The sequence below is a fragment of the Camelus ferus genome, chromosome 5 (assembly GCF_009834535.1).
Source record: "Camelus ferus isolate YT-003-E chromosome 5, BCGSAC_Cfer_1.0, whole genome shotgun sequence".
NCBI classification, from domain to species: Eukaryota; Metazoa; Chordata; class Mammalia; order Artiodactyla; family Camelidae; genus Camelus; species Camelus ferus.
Genome location: NC_045700.1, coordinates 21,062,893 through 21,079,086, shown reverse-complemented (window position 1 = coordinate 21,079,086; position 16,194 = coordinate 21,062,893). Strand labels below are relative to the sequence as shown.

The window sequence follows — 16,194 nt, the reverse complement described above, 5'->3', positions numbered from 1 at the left end:
ATTAGTCAAGACCTTTAACAAGTACCACCTATTCTACTTAAATAATTTCAGAGTTTGGAATAAAAATCACACTATCCTTTTCTTTTTTGTTTAAAACTCTGTTTGCCCTTCTGGAGTTTCAAAGGCATATTTTTAATAACTTCCTAAAATACTTAAAACAAATGATGTTCATACCAGAACATCTGATCAATTTACATTTAATCCTCCAATGCCTGAGCCATTCTGTTTCGAGTTTCCAGGCATCTCAGTGTAATGATAAGCCCCAGAGATTCTTATCTCTAGTGACATAGCAAAATGTATCTCAGGTTGTTTCTCTTATTTAACATGAGCCCTGATGTAACTGGCTGATGTTGCTGCTGTTGTCCAATCAAAGGAGGTCATGTAAAGAGCAAATTTTGATATTTTAATCAATATTTCAATATAATTGTACAAAATAGCTTTGTGCACATCAGTTATACAATAAAGTTACTAAGCAGTCAATATTATTTCTTTGTTGGAGCGAGCGTGTAAAACATCCTTAGTGGTCAGTTAGGAAGATTTGACAAATGTAAAGCTACATAAAAAGAAAAGAATTCTGCAATGATTAAAATTCACTCTTAACAACATGTTTGCAAAATCTGCCTAAACATCTTATTTTGAATTATCTGTGAACTGTGTCAAGAATTAGAAACCCGTGAAGAACTGAAACAATTTTCTAGAGCATTCATCCGGAAAACCACAACTAAGGAAGAAAAGAAATGATTTTTAAAAATCAATGCTTTTTATTGACTGTTCACTTTATTATAAATTATTTGAAATATGCTCATTTCATTACCTCACTTCAGTAATATAGACAGAGTCATAGACCTGGCCTTAAAATTTATTTACCTATTTTAATGATTTACTTTTAGTATGGTATATCATAAATGTGATGTATAGGAAATATGTAAGCTTTTTCTAAAAAATATGAACAAAAAATTAGGCTAATGCATGAGTGATGACCTATTAATAATATAATGATACTAATTTTCATTGAAATCATGTTCCATGCTCATAGTTTTAAATATCATTATTAATCAAATAACTATATTCTTGAATAGTCACATTATTGTCAATTATGCTGAAGTTAATACGTGCTTTTATGAAACAAATTTGGATTTTTATAATTTGAGCTTCTCAGTAATAATGATTTTATCAGATTTTGCCCACATTTTAGGACACTCAATTCTGTCTTCACAAACACTTCAAATAATTCACATGGCATCATGGAAGCCAAGTTCCAAAAACAGCTTCAGCTATCTGAATCAGCTGTGACAGAATTGGCAGAGAGCTAGAGATTGCAGCTATTTAGTTTGGCCACCATGCCCAAAGAGATCTACTTGGAATGGTTCTGGAAGCTGTTCTTTTATTGTGCACAACTATTCCTGATATGGTGGTATTTGACAGTCATTTAAAATAAGAACTGAAGCCAATTAAATGGTTTCTCTGTGGATTTCCTCTGACAGATGCACAGAGGCATCTTGTGTTAGCCATAGACATTGTTCAAACAGAGCTAAAACCATTTCAGCGTTTATTTTGATGCAACCAGCTAATTATATGGTTGGGATTTATGTTTAAATAAAGGATTTTAATCAGATCTATTATTTTAATCCCCTGCTGGACTTCTCATTATAGTGTCATGGTTCCTAAATGGGGAGGACAACTTCTCCGAATAAAAACTTGGGCACATTCTCTTGATTTCATGGTAATAAAAGTATGATTTTAATGGGAAAGCACAATATTTCCCTATCTCTGATTAGAAGAGTAAAAATTGTTTGGTTTGAACTGTGAGACATATGACCATTTCCTCCTGTTTGTTAGTTAGTTCCACTTTTAATTTAGAACCAGAAAAAAAGATTACAGAAACTTAATAAAGAAGGATTTGCTTGCCAGGCAAATTCAGTTTTTATAATGGCGATTGATAATTTTCAGCACTTCTCAAATTAATCTCAATTCTTAATTAAAATTTCAGTTTTGCTATAAAATATGTCAATTTTAAGTTTAACATAGGCTAAAGAAGAATGACTATAAATCTGAGTTTTTAAAAGTATTTTAACAAGTGAAGTCAATTGAAGTTACACTCAGCATACTGACAATATGCAGGAAATTAGCAGAAATCTCTGATATTCATGAATCTGTGATGGCTAGCTCCTCCTTCATCTTATTTGGTTGAAGTTACTACGTTGGCAGACGTGTGGGGTCTGTTACTCGCTGATTTGTTTTGTTTGTTTTTATCTTTCTAGATGCTCCACCAACTGGTCAGGCACTCAGTGTGAGAGGCCAGCCCCAAAGAGCAGCAAGTCTGATCATATCAGCACAAGTGAGTTCCTCAGATTTGTATCTTGGGTGTTCCACTTTGTATAGAAAGCTTTTTTTTTTTTTTTTTTTTTAATACCGTTACTGAGGGAAATGAGTCTTGGAAAATCTCCTTCATGGAATTTTGCAAGACAGCCACTGCAATCCAGGTGTTTTTTGAAAGATGAAGCGCTGAGCTCTCGCCTGGTGATGGGGTCCAGATAATGTGCTCTCTCCTAGGCAGTGAGTGGTCATCTCAGACTTCGGCCGTTTTCAGAATGCACGTCTGCAAACCTAGCAGAAGCTTTTCTTAGGACATGTACGTCAGCTACAGAGGCTGCAGATACTAGAGTGGACATCAGGCTGTTCCAGGAAGAAACATAATTCCATGTTTTAATTACAGTGTATTTATTTTCTTGAAGTCCATTTCAATGTGTTCTGGAAAAACAAACTCAAATAGTTAGTCTCTATGTGAAGTATGTTAACAAGCAATTTTTAATAAGGATCATAGTTGATTTACTGCTTCCTTGTCTTTAAAGGACTGGTTTTGAAGCACAATAAAATACAGCTCAGGGTTTTGCAAGTTTTTTTGTGCATGTAGCTGTAGTCTTAGGCCAGGTCCCTGATATGAAAATTCATCTACATCAGCATTGTGTGTCTGTGTGTGTTTCTTCCAACAGCTTTAAATGATTTTATAAAGATTTTCAAAATAAAAGCCTGAAGTAAAATTTCCCAATTCACACATATTATTGTTAACGTGTGGAAAAGTTTTTAAAAATCTGTAATATCTATCAAGTGGGTAAATATATTCTTGAAGAGAAAAAATAGTCTCTCTGATTTATGAATGCTTACTTAGCAATTTTTCTCTAGTCCGTCACCACTGGTAGGACAGCATACATGAAAACAAACAAAAATTGTACTATGGAATTTGTGAAAAAAGAAAGACATTATCAAAATCAAAAGTATATGATTTTTGTACCTTAGATGCAGGCTCCCAAAGTTTGTTGATCTACTTGTTTATTGCCCCTGCCCCCAAGGAGTTTATCGTTCCTTGAAATTCTTCAAGTGGCACTGTCCAAAGTTTCACCATTTAGAGATTAACCTGAGCTAGTAAGGATGAACATCTTTGAAGAATGGCAAATAGATAGAATAAATAATCTAGAAATGAGTATGTGAATTCGGGGAGGTGAGATAAGTGATTCTGGTCATGGAGCGTTAGGGATTTACCTTAGAATTGGTGTGTTGTCCTTGGGAAGGAAAGGCAGGGCCTTAGCAAAGCGGTGGACACAAAATTGTAGGAATAGGACATTAGGATTTAAGGACTGATCCATAAAATGTGGTAGAGGTGGGAAAATACACCTTGCCTAATTTGATATTGCAAAAGGAGGGGGAAAGGAAAAATGCTCCCTCTCTCTCTTCCCAGGATCATACTAATCTTATTCATAATAAGTCTAGAGGAATACTAATTGATATGATTTTGTGAACCAGTTCTAAAACTCACCATCATTAAGAGTGTTTCTTAATGAAAAAAAAATGCATTTTGAGTTACCAACCTATAAAAGATACTGAAGTTATAAGCTGAGAATTAATGAAGATGTGGTGCTTCAGCCTTTCTTTTATGGTGATTTCTCAGTTATCTTAGATAAATTAGAACTTAGTCTTTTACAGAGTCTAAACAATTTTAAATATTGATAAAACCCTGCAAGAAAAGAAAGAAATAGAGTAGAATGTCGATTGAATTTTCGATTTAAAGGTAAGGTTCGTCTACCAAGGGAAGTTTGGTGTTTGGAAGATGAGTTTGAGGAGAGGGGTGCCGGATGTTTCTAGTGGAGGGTGGCATCTCCAACTGTTTGCATGAGCAACAAGCTCCCTGATGAGGAAGATGCCTCCGATTACAAGAGACAGTTCTAAACGAGGGACTGTCACATGTAAGGAGGAGTTGTAAGTAGTTGTAACCCTTTTTCCAAAGATTCTGATGCTCTTTCTTCCATCACTGATTTAAAGTCATTAAATTTAATGGAAGTATCAATGCACATTGAAAGGGCTATTAGCCATGCAAATGTCAAATTATCTCAGATTTGAGTTAAGCTGACCCAATAATGACTCAATTAAAAGGTACTTACCATCCGACATTTGTGCTTAGCTAAACTTGCCTCAGTAACTGAAAGGAGAAAAACGGTAGTTAAACTGACCCTTCCTAAGGTAAGGGCTATTTTCATCCCCTCAGGTGAACTCCAGTGGTTTTGAATGGTTTTCAGTTGTTCCCCAAAGTTGGGCAGAAGTCGTCTGCTCAGCCAGACAGGTGGATACTTTAGGAATGTGTTTTCAAGTCTGCATTTCCACTCCCAGTGAAGCAGTCCATGGTCACTGGACGGCAGCAGCGTCAGGACTGCGCTGCCTCTGCCGGCCTGTCTGCTGTCAGCGGGCACAGGGACTTCCCTTCCTAACTGACGAACAGCTTTCTTAATCATCTCCGAGTAGTCATTCTCATGTTTTCTGGCCCTTGCTGTTTAAAGTATCTAAAAATCAGCCTGTGGAATCAAGCAGATCTATTATCTCAGGACTTTCTGCTTAGCTACGCTTGAAAGAGCTTATCTGACTTTTCTGAAGTTATTTTGAAGAGTTTCGAACTAAGGAAGATTAAATACTTATTACAATGTGTGACTGGAACATTGTACTGTACACCAGAAGTTGACACATTGTAACTGTACTTCAATAGAATTTTTTTTTAATTTTGAAAATTAAAATATTATGTACTCCTATTTTAAATTTACCCAAAGTTTTAAGGAAGCAGATGCTCGGTGTTTGAATTTATGCTATTCATATCTGCTAAATTAAGGAGGAAAAAAATATACTCAGCACTTGTGGGGCAGTATTGTAGTGACACTATTTTACTGTAGTGACAGCAGAAATCTGATATCTGTTAGGGGATTATTCCTGTCTTCCCTTTTCCTTACTCCTTTATATCATTTTGTTTTAAAACAGAATAAAAGTAGTTACGTCGTATCAAGGAATTATAAGCTTACAAACATATAGAACAGAATGCAGCAAAATAATGCCTTTGTCCTAGTTCTCCCAAAGCAAGTATTTATTGAGCCGCTACTAAGTGTCAAGCAAAGTCTAGATCCCAGAGATAAATCAATGAGTAAGACAGTGTCTCTTCTGAGGAAGCTGAGATTCTAGAGGGGTAAGTAGCTGTTGAACAAGAATGCAAACCAATAAGTAAACATTAGAAAATAATTGTGAGTCTAGATTGGTGCTATGAAGAAAGCAAAAGAAAGAAACAAAAAATAGAGAATGGCAGCGGAGAAGGCTATTTAGACATCCCTCCATGTATAACAAGTTCAAAGTGCACTTTTTTTTAAATTAGCTTAGAAAAGTCCACCAACAATGTACTGTTAAAAAAAAATCACCTGTGGTAGACTTTGTTACAATATGATATTTACCGCTATATATACTACTTGGGAAAAATACATATTTTGATAAATACATATATTATATTCTAAAAATATCTGTGGTTCCTAGTTGTTTCCATGAATATGAACTATTTTACAAAAAAATGCTTGCCAAATTGCTACCCTGTGTTATTTACTGGCTATACTCAGTGTTACCGCAGTTACCGTGATAGGTTATGTAAACATATTAGAATGCTAGGCTCTTAAACAGAGTGTTGTAAAGAAAGGGATAGAAATTGCTATCTGTGATGGGAAAAAGAAAAACAAAGTTGTTAGTTTTCTAGCATGCATACTTAACAGCATTTCTACCTAATAGGAGTAAAGAAACTATGTAAAACAAATAAAACCTAATTTTCTGAATAATTTATAATTGCCTTGAGGGGAAAGTAATTTTATATACCTTAAAACCAGTGTTGTAAGTGTTTTACACCCACCAATTCACCACAAATTTTAACAGTTAAAAAGATAAATAATGAAGTGAGGATATTTATAAAGTCGTGATCAATCAGTTGAAGTCAGTTTATGAAGAAACCAAGCTGTTCACTGATATTTAAAATTTGTGAACAAATGTTAATTACTATCTAAGGTGCCAGATTCTCTATTTCCATTAGTTACTAATAAATTACACATTCATATAAAGTTCACTTTCTCAAAACCAAGAAGGTAATGCAATATCAAACTCACTCAATGGTATACAGTCCTGGTAACAACATGAAAAAATAAAATGTTTTACATTTTAGAAACTGACTAAAGAAGGCAAGCCATATTTTTTCTTGCGTGTAAGAGTTATTTGGTTATTTTAGACAAGTTATTTTTGAAGTTCCAAATTGAAAGATTATCTTATACATGACATTTCCTTAATAAAGACCTTTTGGTATTTTGGTAAATAATCTCCAATATGGATGACCTCACACAGATACCTCGTGGCTAAAGCTATTAAAATTGATCTGTGTTTCTACTTTGAAGTCCCTAAGCAGTTGCCTTTCCTGCTTAGTATTACCATTAATTTCTGTCACAGTATTTTTATATGCACATGTATATGCAGAGTAAAATTAACATGTCTAGTGATTCTTAATGTTTTATTCCTGAACCATGCAGGATCCCCACATTAAATTTCTATTAGTTTGGGTGTTGCTTTGTTCCTTAGTTTAGTCAATGATTAAGCTGACTTGACAGAGCCAACCAAATGCTTATTTCAAACAGACAAAAGACTTTGTTTTAGGGGCATTAGATATTTGTCTGTTGGAAACACTAACATTAGGTACTTGGTAGAGCTACTTAATACTCTCCTGTTATCAGGCAGCCCTTACATTCATTTTTTTTCCTGCATCAGTGATACATGACCCTAGGTGTTTCCTACTGTGGAGCCCATTATCAGCAAAGAGGTATTGTCTCCTTCTTCTTTAGGGGGAAAAAATAGTGACTGCTCTTATTGCCAACCTAGAAATGGAGGGCAGGGCAGATATTCTTCTCAGTTCTGCTTCTCCCAAATGCTCAGGTGCATAAAAACTAAGACCCAATTTCTCTGACCGCTTTTGAAAATCTGTTCCATAGATCTTTTATTCCATTTTGAAGGTAAGTGATACAACCTAAGATCATTATTATAAATAAGTAAAAAAAGGGGGAAATGGGCATTTGCAATATAAACCAACCCCCCAGATATGGTTTGCTGAAACTGCTCTGGAATTGGAACTTGAGAAAGAGAATCCTGTCTGCCCCTTTTTTTCGCTGAATCAAGCTAAGAGCCCCGTGTGGTAGGTCTTCATGTCTGTTTAACAGGTGAAGTGCATGAGCTTCAAATTTTAAGTCTCACTTCACGTAAGTCGTGAAACTGATGTTTATGCCTGTGTCCATCCAAATCCAACACTGATGTCCCTTTTGTTTTGCTGGGCTGCCAACTAACTTGCCACATGTACTCGTGGCCAGAGAGTATTTACAGCTAAAGAAATAAAACTAAGGGTGGAAATGTGGCCGGTAAAATTGTGGAAATGTGTGTTCAGTCCCAGTTTACTTACATCATTGCAAGTAAATGTGCGTGGTGAGAACCAGATCAGACTGATAAAGAAGTCAGTATTTCTAACCTCAAAGTCTTTCATTGTAACATATAAGTGAAAGGTATCTAAAGAAACATTTCCAGCAGATCAAGTGTGATTAAAAGGAAAGTGCTTTTTCAGTAACGTAGTTGTGAACTAGGAATATAGACATTTGGGCTGAGCTTTATTTTTATTATGTCAATGGTCAAACGATTTGGTGTAATAAAGTATTCAGTTCTATTAACCTTGACTTCATTTTATTTATGTGTTCATCTCTTCTTTTGCTTCTTTTTCAGGAAGCATAGCCATCATTGTGCCTCTCGTCCTCTTGGTGACTTTGATAACCACCCTGATAATTGGTTTAGTGCTCTGTAAAAGGAAAAGAAGGTAAGATACAATGTTCTAGACTAACAGTAAATAAATTACACAAAGTTACAGAAACAGTGATTTTTAAAAACTTCTTAAAATACGATTTACTTATTCCAACTGCAATATTCTATGTTTTTCAAACCATTTTATCCTTCTATTTCATTTTAAGTGATAATAATTCAGACAGCCCTCCCCTTATGTTATGTTGATGGAATGGCTTTGTTTATATATTCTAACAAAAATAACAAGGGAATATATTAAAATTTCAGTAGAATTTTGCATTCATGGTAGTTTTTCCTTGAAACAACAAGAATCTCAAAGAGCGTTTTATTATACTAATGTGTAAGATTAGTAATGCCAGTACAATGATAATGACTATGCATTGTATGTCACGAATTGTGTGTTTCATTCACAAATTATGCATCTGTTTACTTTATATACTTCTGAAAGTATTATTTCAACTTATGTGAATATGCAGCTCTAAAGGTCTATAAGGAATGGGTTGAAGGGAGGTTATTATCTGGAACCTAGAGTTTGTGAATCAGTTTTTGAATTATGTAAAAGACGATTTTAGCCACATGACTTAGGGATTGAAAACAATCAATTTCAAAGTTTATCACCATTTTTTAGGGATTTTTTAATAACAAAAGGGGAAAAGTTGATTTTAAAAGGGTAATTGATTAGTGAATATTTGGTTTCAATGAATTTGGTATTTGCTATTTACAAGGAATATGCTCTGAGTGCATTTTTTATTGTTAAACCCAAATAGATTGGGAAAAAACTTATCACATTAATATTTTTGTTTTTGTTCCTCTGTGACTCAGTAAATGTCATTTTTTTCCAATGTATTTTGTTTATGAACTTTTCATCAGTTATATTAAAACTAGTCATTAAAGCTACAAATATGATAGTTTCATACACCATATTGTGATATTTAGACAACTCACACAATGTTTGCATATTCCAGGACAAAAACTATAAGAAGACAACCTATTATCAATGGTGGAATAAATGTAGAAATCGGCAATCCATCTTATAACATGTATGAGGTGGACCATGATCACAGTGATGGAGGTCTTTTAGACCCTAGTTTTATGGTAGATCCAACAAAGGTAAAATTTTAAGATGATGGCCTGTGAGCACTACTGTTCTTGAGTCATTTCTTTATAATGTGATTCTGAATTTCATCACTATTTCTTTTATCTGAAGTTAGAATAGAGAACTTTAAGAGGCATTCACCTCAAGAATAAAGTTACTGTAACATGTTTTAGAAAGTAATATTTATTTACTCACTTCTTTTATAAACATATATAGTTTACTTAAAATAATGTTGTATTCAAATGTGTTGAGGTGCTGGCACATTTAAATATACAGCCTAGTATAAAATTACTGATTTATTTTTAATAACAAAAAGAGTACAGCATTTTGTTGCCAAAATAAGTATTTAATTTCCAATAATGTTTCAATGAAGAGTTTACTAAGCTGTGTCCTTAGATTTGTTTGTGATCACTTTTAAACAATATCTTTCTACCTGCTATAATATCCTTCCTATTGATTTGAGATATATCACTGATATATATATAGCCTAAAAATGCACAGTATATTTTTTAGTTTCTCTTAGTTCATATTACTGATTGCTCAGTTTGGAAGCTTTTAAGAGAAATAGATAAGTGATACAACTGTCTAGATAAATTAAACTTGCATGGATTCACTGCACTGTATTACCTGAATATTTTGATATTTTTATATTTCAGATTTTGATAATTATAGAATATTTTACTATGAATTAAGAACATCATCAATTTGCTTGTAGGGAATGAATTTTTCCTAGCTTATTCATTTATTAAAAGGTTATTTATTTTCTGATATATTAAAGGTATTTTGTCCAAAATGTACCTTTATATTAAATAATCACAGTGACCACATGGTTTTGCTCTTACAGCAGCAGTTGTTCCCATAGAAATGAAATAGGATCCCACTTATCAATCTAGTTCTAAATCCATGGCCAGACTTCCTAAGCCTGAAATTGATGGTCTGAAATTGACGAAGTATTTATTTCTGTTAAAAGAAATCAATCATTATTGCATGAGTCAATTTTTATACCATCAGAGGGTACTGTATAATTTTTTTCCTAACTAGAAATAATTTTATACTTACTATAAATTATTAATTCAGTTGCTAACTCCCACTTTTGAAATTGCTTATAAAATAAATTATGGTAACCTAAGTTTCAGTGTTTTCTACTTGAAATTGAAAGACTGTACATACTATGCAAATTGTTATTTGATAATTCATGTAGAAAGGAGAAAGACATCTTGAATAATAGGCTTCTCATAATCTTTGAATTCTTTCTTAGAAATAAATACAGTGTCCATAAATATAATATGAATGGATGAGGACATACTTTATACATTTTTTATAAGAAGGAGAGTTGTAAGCCAATTTTGGGTACTTACAAGGAATAGCTTTTTAATACTCCATTTAAATTTTCTTTCATATTTACTCTAGGAAGATAAGACTATGCTTCAGTGCCCTCAAATATATTTTTAATGTATTTAGCAAATAACAGCAAATATTTATTTACCAATTTTCTGACTGATTAACCAAAATCACATTAAATGTGACTTAGATGGCTGATTCTAGCTGGTTCCTGATGTTTGAAATGTAAATATGAATTGTTGCCTAAGAAGTAAGAAGTAACTGCAGCGTACACACCTAGGCCTAATAGATGTAATTTTGAGAACACAATTTTGAGAAGCAGAGGGCCATGCCAAAGCAACCTAATGATGAAATGTTTTTCATAGAGGATTCACTGGGTTACAGTGGTTTGATATATTCATGATGTAATCAAATATAAGTTGCATTGTATGTAAGGAAGATTTTTGTAAAATATTTTCATTATTTTCAAAATAGATAAAATTTCTACTTCAATGGTACCTTATAATCAGAAGAAATGAAATAATAATAAAGTTAATAAAAGAGAGATTTGTCTACAGAGGCAATCATAGAATAGTTTGAAGAGTTTTAAAAAGAGGAATTAGTACCTACTGGTTTTATAGACATACTCATCTCAATCTTTACTTAGAGTATTTTCAATATCATCTAAATGAGACCTTTGTGGGGGAAAATAAAAAGGCAATATTGACCTGATTTTATAGTTTAAATCTTTTCCTGAGACCTTTGCCCCTGTCCCAAACTTTGTGATCATTCATTGTTAAGAGTTGATATCTGAGATATTTTTAAATATGTATGTTCATGATATTTTCATATTTTTCAACTTTTTACCTAGTTTTTTTTTTCCTTTTGGATCACTAATAAATACTCTATCTTGAATATGAGTGTACCAGATTGGCTCTGCCCTGAGACCTAGGAAAGTCTTAAGTCATTGCCCTTGAACGGACATCAGTGAGCCAAGCTGATTACTAGTTAATCTGGTTTAAACTGGAGAGTCAGATTTCCCCCCAAAAACAGATACTTGTTTTGATTTATCTAATTTTAAATTTTATTTTTATTTTCTAAAAATATAGAATGGTGATGAAAGTTTAATTACAACCAGTCAGATAGTTGAGTGTCCAGAATGGGTTACAATCAGAACTTTCCAAAGTAACAAACCTTCAGTGGGGAAGGCTGATTATTTTTCCCAGAGTTGTTAGCAAAGATACGATTTTGGGAGGGGAGAGAGAATGAAGTTAAGTAAACATAAATGAATGGAGGTTTCTAGGTGTGTGGCGTGTCTATCAGTAAGCTGGACTAATAGAAATATTTACCTGTGAATCACTGATCTAATATTAATAGTTCTTTCTAAGTTATTGAAACTATATTGAAACTACCTTGAACACACTGTTGATGCCCCAGGGCTGAAGAGTATATTTTATGTTATTGTTATGACTGAACATGAGTTTATGTCAGTGAAAATAGTTCCATGATATTAGGTCAGAAACTAAAATTCTCTGTTTACATACAGGCCAGGTATATAGGGGGAGGGTCCAGTGCTTTCAAGCTTCCACACACAGCGCCGCCCATCTACCTAAACTCTGATTTGAAAGGACCACTAACTGCTGGGGTGAGAGAAGAAAATTCATTATTTCGTTTTCCATTCCATCGCAGAACCCCTCATAATCAAAGATGATTACTAGATGTAGAGGCTTTTCTTTAATGATTTTTAATTAACAAGAGATGTCAAAACTGCATTAAAATTGAGGGCTTATGTTATGTGTCTTGCTTATGCAAGATTATATAAAATGTTATTCTTTGGCAAGTTATTACTTTAGAAATATCTCTGCTCCTGAATTTGAAAATGTTAAAACTCCTTAGCAATAAACATGAGCATTTGCTATTCTTAGAACAGAAATATCTAACCAGACATTTAAACCGAATAGTTTAAATTTATGTTTAGTTTTACTTATTTTCTATAATGATGCTTTGTTTGGTATATACAAATTTGATGTCCAGTTAAATAAAAATATAATACAAAATGTGACATTGTATTCAGAAGTTAGAAATGGTGTAATGAAACCATTCTTTAAAAAAACTTAAGTAACTAGTTCCTTGAGCAAGGTGCTTTGTCTAAAGTTACATGGTTCAGGTTAGACAGAAGATGGATTAAAAAAGGGTGTCAGGATCCCTAGGACTGAGTGTTCACAGCCTTTACCTATTTCCCATCTGTTTTTCGTTCTCATGTTTTATCATGTTTGTCTCATTTGCATGGCTCAAAAAAAACAATGTTTCTTTGTTATAACTAAGATTTAACATTCTGTTTTGCAAAGACAAAATTTAAAAAAACGACTAGGCAACAATCTCAGGCTAAGTTTCAACTATTAAAATAATGAACATTGTATGTGTTTTTCAAATGAAAGAGATCATTTCTGTATGTCTCAAATGCTATAAATATCTATAAAAATTAAGATGACTATGTCCTTCACAATTCTTTGGAAGAATGCAAAAGTATTTCCAATAATAAGCATATATAGGTTGTTTGAAGCAAAAATGTTGTCTTTACTTTTTAAAGTTATACAATAATGTATTTTACTTTCATTTTTCCTTGTTGTATTTTTTAAGTTCATATTTAATGAAAAATTATGAGAACCGAGCAATTAGATGACTTTTTTGTAAACACATCTTCCTACCACTGAAATAGCAATAAGAGAAGGAAATGTATGGACTGGAAATAAGACAATTTGGTTTAATGTTTTATGCTTTTAAGTAAAGTCAGTGAATACGGCTTTCATGAAGATTTCTTCTGTTTTTTAATGTTCTGTCAAAGCTCCCCTTAGGGTCACGAGTTACTTGAAAAACATACAATTATGTTGTTATATTGTACTATTGTAAAGTCAACTAAAGTCTATGAACAGAATTTAAATTACATGTATCTAATTACTATTTAGTGAGTTAAATGCATTGAATATAAATGATAACATTAAAAGACAGACATCATAGAAAATAACAGATTAATGTGTTGAAAACAGATAATAATACTATATTTATTTATTTTTCTCCTTTAGCCAACAAATTACTCCAATCCGGTATATGCAAAATTGTATATGGATGGGCAAAACTGTCGAAACTCCTTAGGAAGTGTTGATGAAAGGAAAGAACTGCTTCCAAAGAAAATAGAAATTGGGATAAGAGAGACAGTGGCATAATCAGTGATACCTTTTATATGCTGTATAAATGTACAAAATATAAGGATTACTTTTGTATGTTCCAACAGTATTATACTTGTTTTGGCATCAGCATTACCTCCTTCTTTATCTTTTTTCTGGTTAGTTGTTTTCTGAGTTTTCTGGGTTTTCCTTTTTGCTGATGACTATTGATTGACCATTTGTATGGTATTTTTATGAAAAAGAACTGCACTACCGTACAATTTACAACAATGCTGCTGATAAGACACACCTTTGAATTTGTTAAAATTAAAAACAACATATTCCTTTATAGTGTTAATATGAGCAATCTATTTTATATGAACAATTTTGGTTCTACTTAATCCACAAAGAGAATCTCTGCACTTTTTCATCATATGGTCTGAAAGCTGTAATACAATGTCACTTAATTTTCTGTTTAGATTGATGGAAGAATGATTGAATGGTCAACTCTCTTCTTTGTGCCCATTAAGACTGATTCAGACTGCTGAAAATACGTAGCCCTCACAAGTTCAGCATCACCTGCTTTGAAATTAGCGTTAGATTGCCAAGTGATAGATGAGAATTTTGATGAAAACCTTTTAAAAATATAGAAAATTAATAATTTGCATGAACACATATGACTACATTTTCCAAAATTTAGTGGACTCTATTGTGACATACTAAAAGTATACACATTATAAACAATAGTTATATTTAGGTGGTAGAACATAGCAAAAATATAATCAAAAGTGGAAAGACCACATTTGCTATGGGATAAGATCTTTTGTTTTCCCTTCATCCTGAGGTCAATAGCCAGCTGGAGCACAACAGGGCAGTGGGCACTCATGTTTTAGGAATTTCTTCGCAGTCACATGCATTTTGTGGAAGATTAACCCAACCCCTTACCACACAGAACACTAAAGAGTAATATATAAGCACACAAATTGATGATAGAATTTCAATTACGGGAATGCATTCTCTTTGCTAGGTCAAAAAGAAGAGGCAAACAGCCATCATGGTACAGAGTAATCGGTAAATATTTTCAACATACAATATGACTAATGGATTATTTGCCCTATCCAAAATATATCCTTCAAGGACTTTCCCAGTTATGGAAGAACAACGATCTGCCCGTAATCAAAGGTGGAGAGTATACGCGCTGACCAGTTCCTCTGGTACTCTGATTTCTTCTGGTTATGCAAAACACATGGACCCCATTCACTTGTCTGTTTTCCAATTTCGATCGAAACAAGTACGATTTATTTAAGTTGTATAAAAAAAAAAGTATAGCATTTTTATACAAATATCTTTAAAGGCACAAAAGATTTATTCACAAGGTATGGAGGGCTTTTCGTTCCTCTGATAGACATGACTGACTTTTCGCTGTCATAATGTATTAACCTAACAGATGAAATATGTTTGTGGTTGCTCTTTATCCCTTTGTACAAGCATTAAAAAAAAACTGCTGTTTTATAAAGAGACTTTTTGTTGTACTATGTGCATGCATACTACCTATTTCTAAACTTTGCCATATTGAGGCCTTTATAAACTATTGATTTATGTAATACTAGTGCAATTTTGCTTGAACAATGTTATGCATATCATAAACTTTTCCAGGTTCTTGTTTAAGTACATTTTTTAAATTGAACAGTATTTTTCATTTTGGTTATAATAGTCATTTTGCCTATGTTTCTATAATGAAGTGTTAAATACTTTATAAAAAATTGTTGACTGACTTATTTAAATGAAATTCTACATATTTAAGTGCTTGTGTTGGGTAGTTTTTAAAAAGAAGAAAATTCTTTTCTTTATGGAGTTCAGTATTCCTAGGAAACGATTTCCGTGAACATGAGACAATTTCTGTTACATCCTTCCAACGTACTCTGTGGGGTGGGACTGACTTCATGGCATCGTTTTTCAGTTCACAGCAGAGAAGGCATTTTCTGTCTTGAAGAGGATACATGGCCCTTACCTTTTCCTTTCCTCTGTCTTGCACTGCTTACCATAGACTCCGTGTTGCAGTGGAAAGACTGATTACATACACAGCAGTAAGACAACTGTGTTGAAATAAGCCAAAGCTCTTCCTGCACTTTCCCATCCTCAAAGGGTGTGCTTTATGGAAAACTCAGATGCCATTAGACGCAATGTAGACATTTTTTTTTTTTTTTTGGTAAGTAGAACGGTTATTCGTGTACCTACTCAAGAGTTTTCAACTAGAGATGGAAAGGCAGGAGGGTCTGATTTACTGGACTTACCATTGAGCTATATTATCTGAAGGGGTCTTTGTATATCAGAGCCTTGTGACTGTGACTGAAATTATTATTTGGGAGAGGCAGAATACCAAGATCAGAGTGATCTTAATACAACTAACATTAGTATAAATGTCTAGCAAATCATATATGA

The 16,194-nt window shown here is 33.1% G+C and overlaps 1 protein-coding gene across 2 annotated transcripts in view; it reads left to right on the top strand.

Annotated features, from left to right (window-relative positions):
* The window catches only part of LRP1B (LDL receptor related protein 1B), a 1,593,459-nt gene extending 1,577,880 nt beyond the window's left edge, over positions 1–15,579 (top strand). For both annotated transcript variants that reach the window (XM_032479383.1, XM_032479382.1), the window contains 5 exons: positions 2,262–2,338; positions 8,098–8,188; positions 9,138–9,282; positions 12,135–12,233; positions 13,672–15,579. In XM_032479383.1, the coding sequence (XP_032335274.1) occupies positions 2,262–2,338; positions 8,098–8,188; positions 9,138–9,282; positions 12,135–12,233; positions 13,672–13,812 (553 nt within the window). In that variant the 3' untranslated portion in view covers positions 13,813–15,579. The remainder of the gene's footprint in view (positions 1–2,261; positions 2,339–8,097; positions 8,189–9,137; positions 9,283–12,134; positions 12,234–13,671) is intronic.
* The last annotated feature ends 615 nt before the right edge of the window (positions 15,580–16,194 follow it).